General features: G+C 37.7%; 1 protein-coding gene across 2 annotated transcripts in view; it reads left to right on the plus strand.

The window, feature by feature from the left end:
- The first annotated feature begins 1629 nt into the window (after positions 1-1629).
- LOC102511205 (transmembrane 9 superfamily member 2-like) overlaps positions 1630-18777 on the plus strand; it is a 73286-nt gene continuing 56138 nt past the window's right edge. For both annotated transcript variants that reach the window (XM_032475218.1, XM_032475219.1), the window contains exons 1-6: positions 1630-1826; positions 4990-5057; positions 6332-6425; positions 9336-9463; positions 9665-9794; positions 16738-16865. In XM_032475218.1, coding sequence (XP_032331109.1) covers positions 1638-1826; positions 4990-5057; positions 6332-6425; positions 9336-9463; positions 9665-9794; positions 16738-16865 — 737 coding nt within the window. In that variant the 5' untranslated portion in view covers positions 1630-1637. The remainder of the gene's footprint in view (positions 1827-4989; positions 5058-6331; positions 6426-9335; positions 9464-9664; positions 9795-16737; positions 16866-18777) is intronic.

The raw sequence follows: 18777 nt of genomic DNA on the forward strand, positions 1-18777 counted from the left end.
CTGGGTCCTAGCGCAGCCGCTAGACACCCGGGCCGGGGCCCGAGAGGTTGGCGGGGCATCCTGTTTATTTTAACTTACACTCCTTTTCATCCAAAGGCAGACCAGAGAGCGGTGGTGAAACACAAAATTTTATTGAACCTCTGGCTACTTCCAACCGTGACCATTCTCTCGCTTCCTAGCTCCCTTTTTCTATTCCTCTTCTCAAAAAGTGGTGCCCCTTCTGATCGTGTTATTCTGTTCTTCAAATCTTTACAGAGGTTTCTCCAGTTCTCTTGGTCAAGTTCGATCTTTTCATTCACAACTCCCATAATTCTGATTGTTGCTACATTTCCCCCCACTCATTTCTGCTACAACTTTTCCTCTCTCTCTAGTCCAAAAGTTAACTCGCTAAATTTCGACATGCCTCTGCTAATGGCCAGCTCGCTGCCTTTGTTCGGTCTTGAATAGCCCCCCTGCCAATCAGCGGAAGACGCAGACCTCTTGGATTGAGGGAACTTGCACAGAAAGGCCCTTGGCGAGCGGCGCACGTCTCAGCATAAACAAATGACCTCTTGTTCTCCAAAGCTTTTGAGACACAAGGAGGAAAAACAACAAACTCTTCTACTGTCTTTGTCCTAAGTTACCTACAACACTCTCTAGGTCCAAATACAAGTACTTGGCATTGTAAGCACAAGGAGCAGAAGGTAAGGGCGACAAGGATTCTTACAGAGGTCCCAAAATAAGATCCCCACCGTTAAGAGAAAGAAAACTTTCTTTCAAAATCTAAAAGCAATCCCCTCCCCTCACGCTCTCTTTAGTTTTTTCCATTCTTCCTCCTTCCCCAGACCTGTGCCATCCAAGAGAAATATAACTCAAGACACATATGTAATCTAAAATGTTCTAGTAACACACTTAAAAAATAAAAAGAAACAGGTAGAATTAATTTTAATGTTTTATTTAGTGCAACAGACCCCAAATATCATCATATCAACTTGTCATCACTATAACAATGGAGAAGTTTTGTATTCCTTTTGCCGTGCAGTCTTTGAAACCTGGCGTGCATTTTACATTTACATAACAGTTTCGGACTCGCAGCACTTCAAGCGCCTAATAGCCACCATACTGGGCAGCAAGACCCAGGAATTCCCCCTCTCCACTCTGCCCACCCCCACAGCAAGACCTGAAGATGGCCGGGACCTTAACCCTGCTACTTCGGTACTAAGAGAGGTAAAATCCTGAGGACGCGAGACCCTGGGATGTTGGGACTGAGAATTCTCAGATGGCATCCCTCCGCCCCGCCCCCGCTCCCGGAAACATCTCTCAAGACCGCGTTCGAGGAACCGCCTGAACCGCGGGAAAGTGCGGGGCTCGGGGTGCTGGGAGGGGGAGGGGGGACGGAGAAGTGGGGGTGGAAGGCGCGGCGAGGACCCGCGCGCATGCGTACTGCCCGCGCTCACAAACCCAGCTGGGCCTCCTAGCAACCGGGTTCCAAGTCAGTGTCTCGCCCCAACAAGTGGCCTTCCTTAGAGTTCTAGTCCCACCAGCGGGTCTCAGCTCTTTCCTGTTCACGGTTTTTCCTTATCATTTCCGATTCTCCCCTCTATTGGTTCCGATATCACCCATGGTGTGTGTCCCCAAGCTCTGAACCGGCTCTTAAAATGAGTTCTCGTGGTTCCTACCTGGGAACCAACCTCTGGCGCCTCTGGCCCGCCCTCCCCGGGCTCTGGTGGCTGCTGGGGCTGGGGCTGCTCCTGGGGCTTCAGGCCGCTCGCTGCGCGCCTTTTTACCTCCCCGGGTTGGCTCCGGTCAACTTCTGCGAGGCAGACCGAGAGACTCCTACCTGCAAGGTGAGGACTTGAGGGAGGAAGTGAGATGTGAGGGGAAGGCTTCGGGTTGGAGTATGGGACACACCGGGGCAGACCAGTGTTGGGAACTCTGTGACTCTGACCCGGAAAGCCAAAGCCCCCTCTGTGGGGGTGTCTCAGGGTCTCAATCTCTGAGCCTCTCACTTGGCCAATCCGGACCTTTTCCCCTGATCCTCTCCCTCTCCCTCTCCCTCTCGGCTCTCCTCCTTCTCGGTTCCTCTAACTCTCCTCTCAGCTCCTCCTCCTCCCCCTCTCAGCTTCTGCTTTTATCCTTTTCTCTCCGCTCCTTTTCCGCTGTCTCGGCTTCTCTCTTAGCTCCGCCCCCTCCCTTCCCCTTTTTCCTCTCGGCTCCGCCCTCCCTCTCGGCCCCAGCCTCTTCCCTCATCTAGGTTCCTCTCCTTTCCGCCCCTGCTCGGTTCCGCCAACTCCCTCTCAGCTCCTCCCCCTCCTCTCGGCTCCTCTCTCTCCCCTCTCCCTATTGGCCGGTCTTCCACCTCTTTCTTAGCTCCTCCTCCATCATAGCCCCTCCCCCGCCCCCCCTCGGGGCTGCTTCCTCTCCCACTCAGTATCCTCCACCTCTTCCCTCTTTCCCCTCCCTGTTGTCCCACGTTTACAATCTGCCTTTCAAGACTCGCACACTAATAAGGTCATTTTAAGATACATCCCCACCATGTTTCTGTCACCCTTCACTCCCGTGGTGGTCTCACACTTTTACCACTTTAATTCTGTTAATTCACTTTGGTTCCCCCTGGATCCATTCCACAAACAGCAAGTTAATACTACTTACCTCTCAGATTTGTGAGAATAAAATAAGACACCGTATGAAAAGCACTGACAAAAATCACCTGGCATATGGTAAGTTTTCAATAAACGGCAGCTATTACCATCATCGGTTTTTTTTAGCCAGAGATTTCTGGCCCAATTCCTCTTGCGCCTGTCCACCAACCCCCAATAACTTCTTCACTCCCTTCCTTGCCATCCTTGTTTTTGTAACTGTAAACTCACTCCCAAGAAAGTTTTTTTTTTTTTTTTGCAAGTAATTCAATTCAAAGGATATTAATGAGTAGTAAGGCTTATTTTCTGACTCCAAGTTGCCTAATCAAGTGTGTGGAGGTGTTCTGGTAGAAAGCACCACAAAGGCACTATAGAGTTGAGAACAAGCGCTGGGTGTGGTTTGACTATAGACTTAGCCAACTTGAAAGTTGGGGTTTTTAAAGGCCAGTTCTAGGTGCAGCACAGTTGCTCTTAAAACCGGCAGCTTGCTTTTTCCTGTGAGAAGTATTGATAGTGGTGTTTTGAGCCATCATCTTAACAAACAGGTAACTAAGAAGTGACACTTAATTTTGAATACCAAATTGCTCTCTATGTATTAATTTACACTCCCACCAGCAGTGTGTTAGAGTGTCTGTTCCTCCACAGCTTGACGAAAACATGCCATCAAATTTTTAGATCTTTGTCAACCTGGTAGATGAAAAATTGTGTGTTGTGTTTGTAATTTGCATTGCTTTTATTAGGTTATTTGTATGTTTCCAAACATGATAGTTCTCTACATCCTCTTCTTTTAAGAAAAAATCTAACCATATGGTAAAGATGATAGCAGATGCTCAATTTTTTAAAAATTCGTGTATGGAATTTTCAAAAAGAATAAAGGGCTTACCCAAGTTCTGCTGTTTTAATGATTTAAAAAATCCTATCTGATGAATTGTCAAGAGCACAGCTGAGATCCAGGGAAGTAAGCAAAGACATCCTGTGAAGAGCCAGAATAGGTGTCATAATGTTCATGCTCTCAGGCAGTCTTTTTGACATCTTTTTTTTTTTTTAATTGAAGTATGGTTCAAATATTTTAAATTGAAATACGGAAATATTATATTAGTTGCAGGTGTGCAGCATAGTGATTCAATATTTTTACAGTTTATACTCCATGTATAGTTATTATAAAATATTGTCTATATTCCCTGTGCTGTACATTACATCCTTGCAGCTTATTTATTTTACACATAGTAGTTTGTATCTCTTAATCCTGTACTCCTATCTTGTCCTTTCCCCTTCTCTCTCCCCTCTAGGAACCACTAGTTTGTCCTCCATATCTGTGACTCTGTTTCTGTTTTGTTACATTTATTCATTTGTTTTATTTTTTAGATTCCACATGTAAGTGAAATCATACAGTATTTGTCTTTCTCTGTCTAAATCATTTTACTAAGCATAATATCCTCCAGGTCCAACCATATTGTTGCAAATGGCAAAATTTCATTCTTTTTTATGATCTTTTTGAGATAGTTTTAAACAAATCTGGGTAATTATTCCACAAATTGAGGGCTTGACCTATAGTAGATTTGGGAGGTGGGTAGAGAAGAAAAGCGAGGAAGCATAATGACAGTTGACAGCCAAAAATAATGAGACACAAAATATTTACAAACCAGTTTATGTTCATTGGTAGGGGTGAGGGGGTGTGGGTAGCAGGGGTATGAGTAGTTATCTTTCTGCATTCAGTTTTGGGGCAAATAGCTCTTCTTATCTCATTTGATACTGAAGATGTCACAGAGTCAAAGTACGTGCAATGATTGATGTTCAGAATGACCCTGAGTCATCAAGGAAGGTTAAATTGTGATCATCATGTTCTGTTTAAGATGGGAAACAGTGAAGTGTATTTTAGAGTACTTCTTATAAAAATGGTTAAAATAATGCAAGAAAAACACTTATGCAGATAGCTTCAATTATTTCAAGTTCTTAACCTGAATTCCATGGACCCTAGGAGCCCTCTGAAACCTCTTAAAACTGAACAGAGAATTGGTGAATATGTGTGCTTTTCTGGGGGGAGGGACCATAGCTTTCATCATATTCTCAAGGGATTCTATAATTAAAAAAGGTTAAGAATGGCTGAGGTGTCTGAAAAATGTATGCGTTCAGAGACCCTGATGATGCTAGATAAATGAAATGTTATGAATTTATAACAATACTATGTTAAAATTTATAACTGTACTGTTATAAATTAATAACACTGTGCTAAGTTATAAATTTTTAACTATACAGTTATAAATTGATGGGAGCAATGGACCCAATTGCCTTTCAGTTACTTCATTATATATTTTGCAAGTGCTACCTTATTTTACTTTGTATTATTAATGAATTTTTTTTCCTTCTCTAGTCATCTGTAGCACTATTTGTAAATAGGTTGGATTCAGTGGAATCTGTGCTACCTTATGAACATAATACGTAAGTTATAAGTATTATAATTATATCTAGTGTAACTGATATCATTGTGATAACTTGACATAATTGTGCTAAAATGTGCCTTAAGTTTTTAAAGCTAGTGAATGAAAGCCCTGGACGTATTAAGAAGTGTGGTGATAATTTTGTAATAGAGGTAACAGGAAAAAATGATCAGAATAGAGAGATCTAGATGTGACACAAATGCTTAAAAAATTAAGAAGTTGCCATACTTGATTTTTCTTCCTATGAAAGGCAAATTATAAATTTACTACACTTTGAACTTAAAAAAAAATCTTTGCAAAGTTGTATTTTATTTCTAAAACCTTGAATAGGTAGGTTTATACTAAGGTTTTTAAAAAAAACTTTTATTTCTTTGTTGTTGGTGGAGGTAATGCTTATTTCTTTCTTTATTTTTAGAGGAGTTACTGGGAATTGAACCCAGGACCTCATGCATGCTAAGCATGCACTCTATCACTTGAGTTATCCACTCCCCCTATACTAAGAGTTTTAATGGATGAAGGTGCTTAGTTTAGTAGTGAGTCCTTATTACATAATCAAGATGAAGTATGATCAATCATTTGAGAATAACAACAAATGATGTACTTCTTAGAAAAAATTATTTTAGTTCCCTTTGATATTACTTTATTTCTACTAATTAAGCAGAAATAAAATCAAGTCTGATTTTCATTAAAATACCAGATGTAAACGTAGGGTGCTAGTATGAGTATTTAAAATATTACAGAGGCCTACCATTTATTTTATCTCTACTTAAGCCATTTTGCATACAAAGTTACTTCAAGGTAATTGTAATTCTTCTCAGCTAGTAACCATTTGATTTGTGAGTATGTGGGAATGTGTTTGGGTAGGGGAGGATTTTGTTTTTTAAGTTTCTCTTTTATCAGAGCTAATATTACAGTTTCTAAATGTTTCAGGTTAGAATCAGCACAGACTTTAAGCCATTGTTTGCTTGTTTGTCCTTATATGTAATTTGAAGTTTAACTCTGACAATATTGTTGGTTTCTTTTTAAGATTGTGATTACCTACTACATTACAAAAGTCAAGAGCAGTTCCATGAGCATTTTAAATAATGAATTCATAATTATCAGAGGGTAAACAATTTAAAAAGAAACATATAATGAAGTTTATAAATCATAATTAGGCACATTCTGGGTCTTATTTTTAGAATCATCTACCATTAATGGTGGAGAGGCTAGATAAATTACAAGGACTGATTTCTTTGATTTTTTTTTAACCTTATTGAACCTCTCTTTTTTTAGCTTTGACTTCTGTCAAGACTCCGGAAAGAAAAGCCCTTCTGAAAATCTTGGACAAGTACTATTTGGAGGACAAATCACATCATCTCCTTATAAGGTTGTTCAGCTGATCTTATTTTAAATCTTATTTTAAAATGAATCTTCTCAAAACTGACTGCTTATACAGTTGTCCCTCGGGGAATCCATGGGGAATTGGTTCCAGGACTCACTGTGGATACCAAAATCCACGCATGCTCAAGTCCCATAGTCAGCCCTCCATATGGGCAGGTTCCGCATTCAGAGATTGAACCAACCACAGATTGTGTATTAAGCTTTCCATCTGCTGTCCATGGTTGGTTGAATCTGTGGATGTGGAAACCGCAGATACAGAGGGCCGACTGTATATTTATTGAATAAAATTTGCATGTAAGTGGACCCAGGCAGTTCAAACTTGTGTTGTTCAAGAGTCAACTGTAACTGTACCAGAGTCTTTCCTTTAGAAGGAGGTAGAGAAAAAGGAAAGGAGGTAGAATCTGGCCTTGCCAGAAGAATGCATGAATACAGTTTTCTCTCTAAGTCCAAGAGTTCTGCTGCTGAATATTCAACCAACCAGAAATTGAAAATATTGGGGAAAAAATTCCAGAAAGTTCCAAAAAGCAAAACTTGAATTTACATAGTAGTTACATTGTGTTTAAAACTATTTACATAGCATTTACATTGTATTAAGTATTATAAGTAATCTAGAGATGATTTGAAGTACAGTTGACCCTTGAACAACACAGGTTTGAACTGCGTAGGTCTACTTATACCTGGAGTTTCTTGAATATATGATCTGTGGTTGGCTGAATCCCCAGATGTGGAACCTGATTCAACTTATATGTGGATTTTCAACTTCAGGGAGGGTAGGGACCCCTAATCCTGAATTATAACTGAATGGGGAGGATGTGTATATGTCATATGCAAATTATCCTCCATTTTTACATGAGGGACTTCAGCATCTGTCGATTTTGGTATTCGTGGGAGTTATGGAAACAATCCCCCACTGATACTGAGAGATGACTCTAAATGCTCTTTAAGCTATCTGCAGTAGTTAGTGGTTTCACATAAAGGTTTCGTCTTTCAAGTTTCATTTTTGCTTTGCAAAGAAAAAACATTAAATTTATTGTTCTTGCATATTTTCAGTAGGGTGATGTAAATAGATGTAGTTGGACTCTTGGTGTCTGTTAATACTGCTTTCAATATCTTGGTAGATGTGAGGAAAGAGTAAGGATGTTTTCATAGCAGTAATGATTATGAAGGCATTAACTTTTTTCTTTTTTCCCAACCCCATTAAAGTAGAATTGAAGTATAATAAACTACACATATTGAAAGTGTGTAACTTGGTCAATTTTAATATATGTCTACACTTGTGAAACCATCAGGCATTAGCTTGTTTTACAACTTTTTATTTTGAAATAATTACAGATTTCTAGGAAGCTACAAAAAAAAAAAAAAAAAAAAAAAAAAAGAACAGGGAGGGCTCATGTATCCTTTACCCAGGTTTGCCCAATGGTGATAGCTTGCATGACTATTGTACAGTATCAAAACCAGGGAATCGACATTGGACAATGCACAGAGCTTATTCAGATTTCACTATTTTACATGCACTTATTTGTGTGTGTGTGTGTGTGAGAGAGAGAGAGAGAAGAGACTGCAATTTTATCACCTGTGTGGACTCGTGTACCCACCGCCACAGTCAATACACAGCATGGTTCCATCAACAAGGCTCCCTTATGCTGTCCATTTACTGTCCTTTTACTGTTTACTTTTCAGAATTCTTTCTATATTCTAGCTATGATTCCTTTGTTGCAACAGTAGTTTGCAAATAGTTTCTCTGAGTCTGTAGTTTGTGTTTTCATCTTCTTAATAGGGTCTTTCACTAAGCAAATATTTTAAATTTCTATGTGGTCCAATAATCACGTTTTCCTTCTATGCATCATGCTTCTGGTGTCAAGTCTAAGAAGGCTTTGCATAACCTTAGATCCTGAAAACTTTCTTCTATGATTTCTTTTAAAAGTTTTATAATTTGACTTTATATGTTTAAGTTTGTGATCCATTTATGCTTCAGTACCATTTACTGGAAAAGACCTTTTCAACAATTTCAGTTCTTCCTTCACTGACTTGCTTTTGCACCTTTGCAAAAAAATCACTTGGGTGTAGTTGTGTAGATCTGTTTGTTCGGTCTCTGTTGATTTGTTCTGTTGGTCTGTGTGTCAAACACTCACTTTTTGATGATTAAAGTTGTGCATAGTACCCTTGTGGGGTACCATTGTCCTAACAGAAAAATGCGTCTTTTCAAGAAATGCTGTCCTTTGGACTGAAGAAACATGACAGTTCAACTTGGTTGCCAATAAGGAATTTTGGGGTTAATATTTGTATGATTGCAGGATATGAGATGTTAAATACGACTTTTTTCATTGTTTGTTCTTTCTCATTATTTTCTGATTAAAAACACTGACACTTTACCTTGATAATCACCTGTAAACAAGAGGTTTACATATTAAAATATCAAACATTTTATTATCACTTCTTTGATAATAAATTTGTTGAGAGATATTTCACATACTGAAGAATTCACCTACTGGTAAGTGTCCAATTCATTGGTTTTTAGTATATTCATAGAGTTGTGTAACCATCACGACAACCAATTTTATAATCGCTTTTAAGTGAAGGATTCTAGATCAGGGTAGTTTTTAGAAAGCTACAGTGGATTTTATATCCCACCTTATATAATATGGAAGATGGCAAATTCTTCTGTTCAGTGGTGAAAGCAGTGTGTGTGTGTGTGTGTGTGTGTGTGTGTGTGTGTGTGTGTGTCTAGTGTAGTCATTTCAGGTATGAATTGTAACTTAGGAGATAGTGTTGAGAATGATGGCATAATGAAGTCTCTGAAGAATAGTTTTGTCTGTAAGATAAAGTGCTTATTTTGTGACATTTGATCTATAAAATTTGGTCAAATATCAATATTTAAAATTTTCTTTCTTGACAGTTTTCTTTTAATAAGACAGAAACGTGTATAAAAGTTTGTGTAAAATCTTATGACACAGCCAATGAAGATCAAAAGAAAAAGCTGGATTTTTTGAAGAAAGGAATACAACTGAATTATCAGCATCACTGGTAGGCTTGGCACCTGAAATCACATGACTTAATTTTTCAATTCCTTTCAGAAGTAGTTTTAATAGACACTTGAAATTGTAGGCAATTTTTTGTGACTTGACTTTGATTAAAAATTTGGACTTCAATACATGTAAGATGATGTGAGTCTGGCTTGATGTGAAATGCTTGTTAAATATTTTATTTAAAAATATTTATATTTAGGATTATTGATAATATGCCAGTGATATGGTGTCGTGATATTGAAGGCAGAGAAAAGTACTGCACACCAGGATTTCCGATTGGATGTTTTGTTACCAAAAGTGGTATAGCCAGAGATGCTTGCGTTATCAATGTAAGTACTGAGAACTTACTATAGAAATGTAAGAATGTTGCTTCATTTACAATTTGCCTTCAGTTGTAGTCACTTAACATTAATGGGACACCTGCCATATTCTCGGTTTTGTGCTAGGTGTTGGGGATACTGAGACAAGTAGACATGGTCCCTTGTCTTCTAGAAGTTCACAGTCTTAAGTAGGGAGATAGATGTGGAAACAAATGAACACAATAAAATGTTGCATGGTAGGAGACTAAGTGACAAGAAAGATACAATGTAGGGAATGAAAAAGTAGCAACAAGGGAGATACAATGTAGGGAATGAAAAAGTATTTGTCAGATAAATGGGTGTGGGCGCATTCTAGTAGGAAAATCAGGAAGATACAATGTAGGGAATGAAAAAGTATTTGTCAGATAAATGGGTGTGGGAGCATTCTAGTAGGAAAATCAGGAAGATACAATGTAGGGAATGAAAAAGTATTTGTCAGATAAATGGGTGTGGGCGCATTCTAGTAGGAAAATCAGTCAAGAGCTAGGAAGTCTGAAACAGCATACTGTGATTGGGGGACTGAGCCATCGAGCATGTCTGCGGCTTAAGGTTTGGGGTTTAGGGGTGCAGCTAGAGATGAAGCTCAAAAGCAGGGTAGGCAGAAGGGGGGTCCTGTATACAATGGGAAGGAAAACAGCATTGAATGTCTGTGATGTGCCAGGAGCAGTTATATTATTCTATATACAGTGACTAATTTAATCCTTAGAACAGCCGTGTTGCAAGAATCTACTACTGCTGTTTAACAGCTGATGAAACGCAATCCCAGAGACAGTAAGTGACGTGATGAGGGGCAGGATCTAGTAAGTGGCAGAGGGAGGATTCCAACTCAGATCTTTTGAGCTTGGAAGTTCCAGTCATACTGTGTTTGAAATCTGTCTTGTGGTTCTCAAACTGTTTCCTACTGGGCCTGAGGGTAACCAAAGTGTCTTGGGGCTGCCATGGAGGCTAACGAACAGGCTGAATGGGCATGGACGGGCTCAACCAGGGCAGCACTGCTTATATAATCTCTTATATGTGCAGATTCGATGTGGTTCCCCAACGGGGATGATGGGGAAGGGAGAGAGAGTGTGGAGGATGACAGCCAGGTTTCTGTTTTGGTTGTCTAACTGATGGTTCTCTTCATGTTTCTTTCCAGAGAAGAGGGCAGTGCTTCCTGAATTTCAGTCATTCATGTACCACCTTGGTGATTTTTGACATATCTGAGGCACCTGTATTATTATTTATCTGTAGTTAACTTAAATTTATTAGAAAAGAAACTATACTATCAGGTTTGGTGTACTACTTATATATTTTATCCATCTATTTTCAAGTAAATAGATAAAAAAAAGTAGGGTACAAATTGTTTTTTCATCTACTACCTAAATTTATCTCATATATCCCCAGGGATATGTATTCTTCACAGTGGGAAACATTGAGATAGGGAATATGAGAGGAAAATCTGCAAACAACTGCTTAATTGATAATTCTTTCAAAGTAAGGGAAAAGTGGCAGAAGAGAAGAGTTAATGAATAGGAGAAATTTTGATTAATATAGTCTGTGTTTAATACTCTTCATGAAAGTCTACATGGAATGTTTCTATGCGGCCAGTTAAAGACCACAACTTTGAAGATCAAGTCTGGGGAGAATAAATGGGTCAATAGGATGAAAGGGCCCCAGTTGGCCAGAGTAGCAGTAACTTTTATCACCATTTGTGGGTTGCCACCTAAGATTACCAAGGTTAAGTAAAACCAGCAGTTGCCTTTTATTATCCCTTTTATATATAAAGGAACTCTGTCCTGTGAATTTTCTCATTTATTTTTATTTTAAGGATATTTATTTTGGATAGATGTCGATGTCTTCCTCTTTACCCCCTTTACACAGACTCCGTCCCCTTTCATCGTGAACTTAAAGCTGTAGGCAAGTTTCGGAAAAGTTGTTTACAGTGTTTATAGTGTAATTGATCTTTTTGGGGGGAATAATTATAAGAGCTATTTTCAAAGTGCAGTCTGGGGCTCTCTGAACTCTTCAGGGAGTCTACTAGGTCAAAACTCTTTTCATAGTAATATTAAGATGTTATTTGCCTTATTAACTCTTGTTCTTTCATGAGTGTACAGTGGAATTTTCCAGAAGCTATATGAAGTGTGATGATGTCATCACTCTGAAGGCTAATGGAATGTGTGCTTCTGTATTCTTGTGTTTAAAACTTTCTCATTTTAAGTTCTAGCTTGGTCAATATGGGTAGATATAACCCACATAGACAAAAATGCTTCAGGGTCTTTATAATTTTTAAGAGTAGGAGTCCTGAGACTAAACAAGTTTGAGAACTGCTGAATTAGATACTTAGAATCAAAGTGGCAATATGGTTGTCTGATCCACAGAAAGGTTTGTTTTTGTTTTAAAATTCATTAAATACACTCACATGGTGCAATCACCACCACCATGATTACAAAAATAATATATATTTATAAAAACCTCATGAAACACAGAGGTATAAAGAGTATAAAGTGAGTCTTCCTACAATCCTCCTCAATTTTAATAGATTCTTTTTATGTGTATACATTTTCTTATCTAAGTGAGATTATATGTGTTTCTGTAATCTGCTTCTTTGTCTTAACTTAGAAGTTTATAATGGACTTCTTTCCATGTTCATTTTGTGCATATATGTATACACACACACATATGCGGAGAGAGACAGAATACAAGAACAAGAAAGCATTTATACTTTTTAATGGTATCATAGTATTCCATTGTATGGATGGATCATAATTTTTTATCCATTCCATCATAATTAGCTGTTTTCAGCTTTTGTTGTTAATAATGTTGCAGTGAACATTCTTTTACCTCTGTGAGTCTTATCAGTAAAATGGGAGTAAGAATAGTACATAGCACATAAGGTTGTTGTGAAGATAGCCAGGGTAATACTTACGAAGTTCTTGGAGCAGTGTCCGACACACATTAGGCATTCAATAAAAGGTAGCTATTATTGTACAAACATCTGTGTACTCTTGTCTAATTATGACCTTAGTAAAGTCATGTAATTGCTGGATCAAAGGATATGGACTTAAAAAAAAGAACTTTTTGTTGTAAGATACAAATACAGAAAACCACGCTAAACAGATACAAAGTTTAATGAATTATTATAAGGGGAACACGCTTGTAAATCCCAACCAGATCAAGAAATAGAATTTGGCCAGCCACCCCAGAAGGTAACCATGTTTTCCTGCCCATTTACAACACCGTTCCCTTCCCTAAAGGGACCACTATCCTAACTTTTACCCTAATCAGTTGCTTGAGTTTCTTTTGCAGCTTTGTCACCCAAGTCTACATCCCCAGACACTGTAGTTTAGACTTGACCATTTTATATACCTTTTTTCAATATTTTATGGTGAGCATTTTCAAACACACAGAAAAGCCGAATAAATTATATAGTGGACACTCATATACCCATGGCCTAGATTCTACAATTAGCATTTTTCCGTATTTGATTTCTCACATATCTATTTGTCCATTCCTGTGTCATTCGTTCTAACAATGGTGCATTTTTCTCTGTCCTTGATTTCCTGCATGTTGGTAGATGGATCCAGCAGCTTGGTCAGATTCAGGTTTGATCTCTTTGGCAAATAAGGTAGTGATGTGTTCTTTCATCAGGAGACACATGATGTCTCATCAAAAAACTAGAGTTATTATTTTCAGCAGTTTTGGGGCCCAAGAAAAATTCAGTTGCAGGCACAGAGACTTCCCATGTACCTACCCCCCCCCCCCACCTGCGTAGCCTCCCCCATTATCCACATCACTCACTGGAATGTGGTGCATTTATTACAATTGATGAACCTCCACTGACACCGTTATCTCCCGAAGTCCATAGTTTACGTTAGTGTTCACTCTGTGTGGTACATTTTGTGGGTTTGGATAAATGTATAATGACATGTATCCTCTGTTATTGTATCATACAGAGTAGTTTCACTGCCCTGAAAATCTGTGCTCCGCCTAGTCATCCCTCGCCTCTCCCTGCACCTGATGTCTTTTGTTTCTTTTATTGTGGTGACTGGATCCATTCATTCATTAGAGTCTGCTCTGGCTGAAGAAACCAGAGCATGCAGAGTGAGCTTCCATCTATCAGAAAACAAAACTATTTCTCCTTGCAGTGTCTACCCAGCGCCCTCTACTGACAAGCTTCCTTCAGTGCCAGCTTGCAAAGGAAAACTAAAATATTTAAGGGGCCCAAAAAATTTTCATAGAGGTCAGTAAGCACGAATTTGGGGGATGAGAGGCAATAAATGAGTAACTGGCACACCTGACACCTGTGCACTGGTCAGTGCTCTGATGAAAGAGAGCCCTTGCATATCTCCAGAAATCTCTGTGCAGCTCTCCCTCTCTGGTTCTGCCTCACGGACTCTAACACCTTTGGTGTCTCTAGACTTTGAACTTTGCCTTCTCAACTTGGGAAGATCGCAAGGCTCTGGGGACCCTTTCTCTGCACCGCAGCCTGGCGATTCTCTCTGGGAAGGAAGCTTGAGACCTCCTTTTCTCTGTGATCACCCTCTTAATGTTCTTTGTTGTCCAAGGTCGGAAAAGTGTTGCTTCATGTATTTTACCCATTTAAAAAAGTTGTTTAAGGTGTAAGAGTAACTCTGGTCTCTTGTTATTCCGTCATGTCTGGACGAGGGGAGTCCAACTCTCTTGCTTTCTTTTTGCAAACAGTTGCTTGGTGTAACTTTGCTTATCGGTTCATTTGTAACTTTTTGGTATCTCTTTTAGCTGTGTCTCTTGTATACAGCATGTTGTTGAGTTTTGCTTTGTGGTATCTTCTGAAAAATTTTTTCCTCTTAATTAAGCCCCTTTACATTTATGGATACATTTGCTGTCAATTCTGTTACATTACGTTTTGTTGACTATTTTGATATTCCACATTTTATTGATTCAAGACTCCTGTTTCACCATATTTTAACATTTATTAAATCAAGATGTGTCTCCCAGGTGATGGCATTTGTATAAAGTTTAATTGGCAATGTTTGTTTTAGCCCCACATAAAGGAATGATGTTTTACAAGTGATGGCATTTTAGAGTCCATGGAAAATAATATTTATTTGAAAAGTCTTTATGTGGTCTACCTTTTTATTGTTGTAATTCTTCTAATATTTAAGAAGGTTAGTATTTCCGTTATATCCCCTTCATTTATACCTACTTACTAGTCACCTCTTTCTTTAGAGGGCGTTACGCAGTTTCATGACTGTGTGTCTGGTTTTGGATTTTTGTTTTGCCTTATTTTTAATCCTATTTGTAATTCCTTGAATCTCCTGGATTGGTGGTTTGTATCAGTTCTGTAATTCCCAGTCATTGTTAGATATTTTCTTCTTTCCTTTTCAGACACCAATTAACGCTATGTTAAATGTTATTTTCTCCTCCCAGTCTCTCAACTTCCCTTCTATAATTTTCCAGTGCTATGTTCTTCTGGTCTATCTCCTAGTTTATAAATTCTCTCTTCACTTGTTTCTTCTCTCAAGAGAAGAGAATTTCAGTAATCATCTTTCTCATTTCTACAAATTTTGTTCTTTTCCAAATATGCTAGGTCATTATTTTATACTTTTCTATTTCATGTACCAGCTTTCACACCTGTATTTGATATCTTCTAAATACATTAAATTTAAAAGCAAATCCATGTCAGGGCTAGTCTGGGGCCACAACTTTTTTTTTTAAATTGAAGTGTAGTCGGTTTACAATGTTGTGTTAGTCTCCGGCGTACAGCAGGAAGATTCAGTTATACACGTATGCATGTATATGTCCTCTTCTTGTAAGGACGCCAGTTATATTGGATTAGAGCCCACCCTAATGGCCTCATCTTGACTTGATTTTGTCTTGCAGAGACCCTATTTCCAAATAAGGTCACATTCACCCATACAAGGGGTTAGGACTTCAACATCTTCAACGTATCTTTTGGGAAGACACAATGTAGTGAGTGCATCACAATTCTCATACCAAAAAAAATCCTTATGCCCTGAAATCCTAATGGAAAAATAGTCGTTCACTCTCCTTTCACCACTTTTACCAGAAAAAAGCAGTCAGAAGTTTTCTTTCTTCTGGATTAGGGCAGTGGTTCTCAAAGTGTGTTCCAGGACCAGGGGCATTGACATCACCTGAGAGCTTGTGAGACGTACAGAATCTCAGGCCTCCACCTAGGCCGAGTGAGTCAGAATCAGCATTTTAACAAGATCCCTGGGTGATTTGTATGAACTTTTAAAGTTTAAGAAGCATTGATCTAGGGAATTGGATCATTATTTTCAAATAGAATTGTGGCTACTAGGGAGTGAACTAATGAATACTTGGCTGTTAGAGTTTCATTCACTTTTTATCTGATGCTGCTGATTATAAATGTAAGTATTATACTCATTATAGAAAATTTGGTAAGTACAGAGAAATATAAAGAAGCAGTGGAGAAATTATTGCCTATAATCTCACTACCCAGAGGTGTCACAGTTAACATTCTGAAACACATCTTCCTTCTGTTTTTTTCTCCATTACTTTTACCATAAATAAAGCCTAAACTCTTGATATGCCTAAACTTTAAATACTGATAACATTTTATTTTGTTTACTTGTATTACTTCATAGTTTTGTGCGGTTAAAAAATCCAGAGATGAATGTATTTATGAATTTTATAGTTTTGCAATACTATTCCTTTGTAACAACTATTTCAGATTATAGAAGTAACAACTATTTAAGACTGTAGAATTGACTAACACCTTAATTTTAGGCCAGATGCTCAGGGCTGCAGTTTTAATCTTATAAAAACATATTTATACTTCAGCATGCTTAATTTATAGCTCAAATTTTTTTTATAACTAGTGTATTCCATTTTCACTCCATGATCAGATTTTATATTTTTTAGTTTCCAGGAAAAATTCACACTCCTTTAAAATTTCTGTATCTTTTTGCAGTTGGAATTCAATAAAAGTAATACCTTCTACCTCTTCAACCACGTTGATATTACCATTACATACCACAGGGAAAATGAAACAAATTGGAGTATTGCAAGATTGGTTTCTGCTAGACTTGATCCCAAAAGGTAATTACAGAATATATTTTTAATTTGTTTCATTAATTTAAAAATTAATTCAAAATGTAGAAGATCCCACCTAGAATTTTTATTTTTAAGATACATGTGTGATATAACCTTATACAGAAACTTTGAAAAATCAAATAGGCAGTTTAATTCCCTTTTACCTACAGTAAATATCTGAATAACATGTAATATGAGGAACAATTGACAGATCTGGAAGAGAATAGACTTATTGAGGGTATCTTAACTCTATTCTTTAGTTTCTGTTATATGACAAAAAGATTAGATTAAGATTTGTGTTTCTTTAGAGGACAGTTCTAGTACCAATGGAGTCTATTAGGCAGGTATCTGTTGAGTATAAGGAAGAGTTTGCTAGTAATCAGAGTTCTCTAATAGTTGAATAAGCAATCTGAAGATGAGTGAGTAATTAGAACCTGGACATTTGTAGGAAAAGTCTAGATGACCCAGCTCTTAGTGATTTCATAATTAGGCCCCCAGCATAGTAGCTGGCCACTGGTAAGTGAGTGCTTAATGAATTGTAAATGGCAATTCTGCATTGGGTAAGAGACTGGACAGGTGACCTTTAATGCTCCAACTTCAAGATTCTTTGAAACTGTAGGCTGAGGTTAGTACTGTTCAACTAAGAAAGACAGAGAGGGGAATATATCATACAGTGTAAAAAATCATGATCCATATGGGCAAAATATTACAAAACCTGAAATATTAGGAGGAAGTTATCCTTTGAAAAGTATATGAAGTATATTAAGGGAGGCAAGTACAGTATAGTTTTCTGAACACAGAACAAGGAATTTGGAAATTTGGATTTAGTCTTATCTCTGCTGGTTTCATTTTGAAAGTCAACCCTAAGTTCATAGAAATGAATCAGACTTCATGTTTTTAAGTCCATGGTTCTATTTTACTTTAGCCAATGTTGTTCCATCTGTCACAGCTGATAGCCGACGGGAAAGAATAGCTAGAAAATGTATTGTGTCAAGTTTTTCACCATGAGTAGGTTAAGTTGATCTCTCATAGGCTTAATTTTCTCATCTGTAAAAGGAGAGGGCTAAATTAGGAGTATTTAACGTAGATCCTGATGCATCAAACTCAATTTTTTTCTGTACTATTTTAAACAGCTTTATTGAGATATAATTTGTATGCCATAAAATACCCACTTGAAGTGTACAATTCAATGAGGATATATTTACAAAGAGTATATATTTATAGACCCTCAAACCCAATTTTTATTGATGTGTATTTTTCTGGGCAAAGGGTCCATATATTCCATTGGATAAACAGACCCCAAATGATGAAGAACACTAATACCTTCCAACTGAGTTATCTTAGTAAAAAGATATTCTTTTACAAATTTTTAAAATTGAAGTGTAGTTGACTTAGTGTTAATTTCATGTGTATAGCAAAGTGATTCAGTTATACATATACATACATATATATATATATATATATTTTTAGATTCTTTTCTATTGTAGGTTATTACAAGAAATTGAATATAGTTCTCTGTGCTACACAGTAGGTCCTTATTGTTTAAGATATATTTTTTTAATTAGTGGCTATGTTAAAAATTTTAAAGATTATTTATTTCATAAGGTGTTGCAGACAGGAAATAAAGGAATTAAAAGGATCCGGGCATATATATGAATAATGGGGTAAACAGAGCTACCAAGAGAGGCCAGGGAATACTAACCATTGTCAAGGGTAGTCACCCATGCTTTTTTGTGTAGGTCACATCTGATATCTGGGAACAGAATTTTAGGTCGATAGACTGTAAGGTCTGACTCAGGATGGCTGCTCACGTTGAAAGCCATTTGGTTAGAAAGGTAGGAAACATATAAGGTGTGATACAGGAAGCTAATTTCATCATATATGAAAATCAAACAATGCTTTATAGTCACACACCTCA

This window comes from Camelus ferus, chromosome X (genome assembly GCF_009834535.1).
Source record: "Camelus ferus isolate YT-003-E chromosome X, BCGSAC_Cfer_1.0, whole genome shotgun sequence".
Classification (NCBI taxonomy): Eukaryota; Metazoa; Chordata; class Mammalia; order Artiodactyla; family Camelidae; genus Camelus; species Camelus ferus.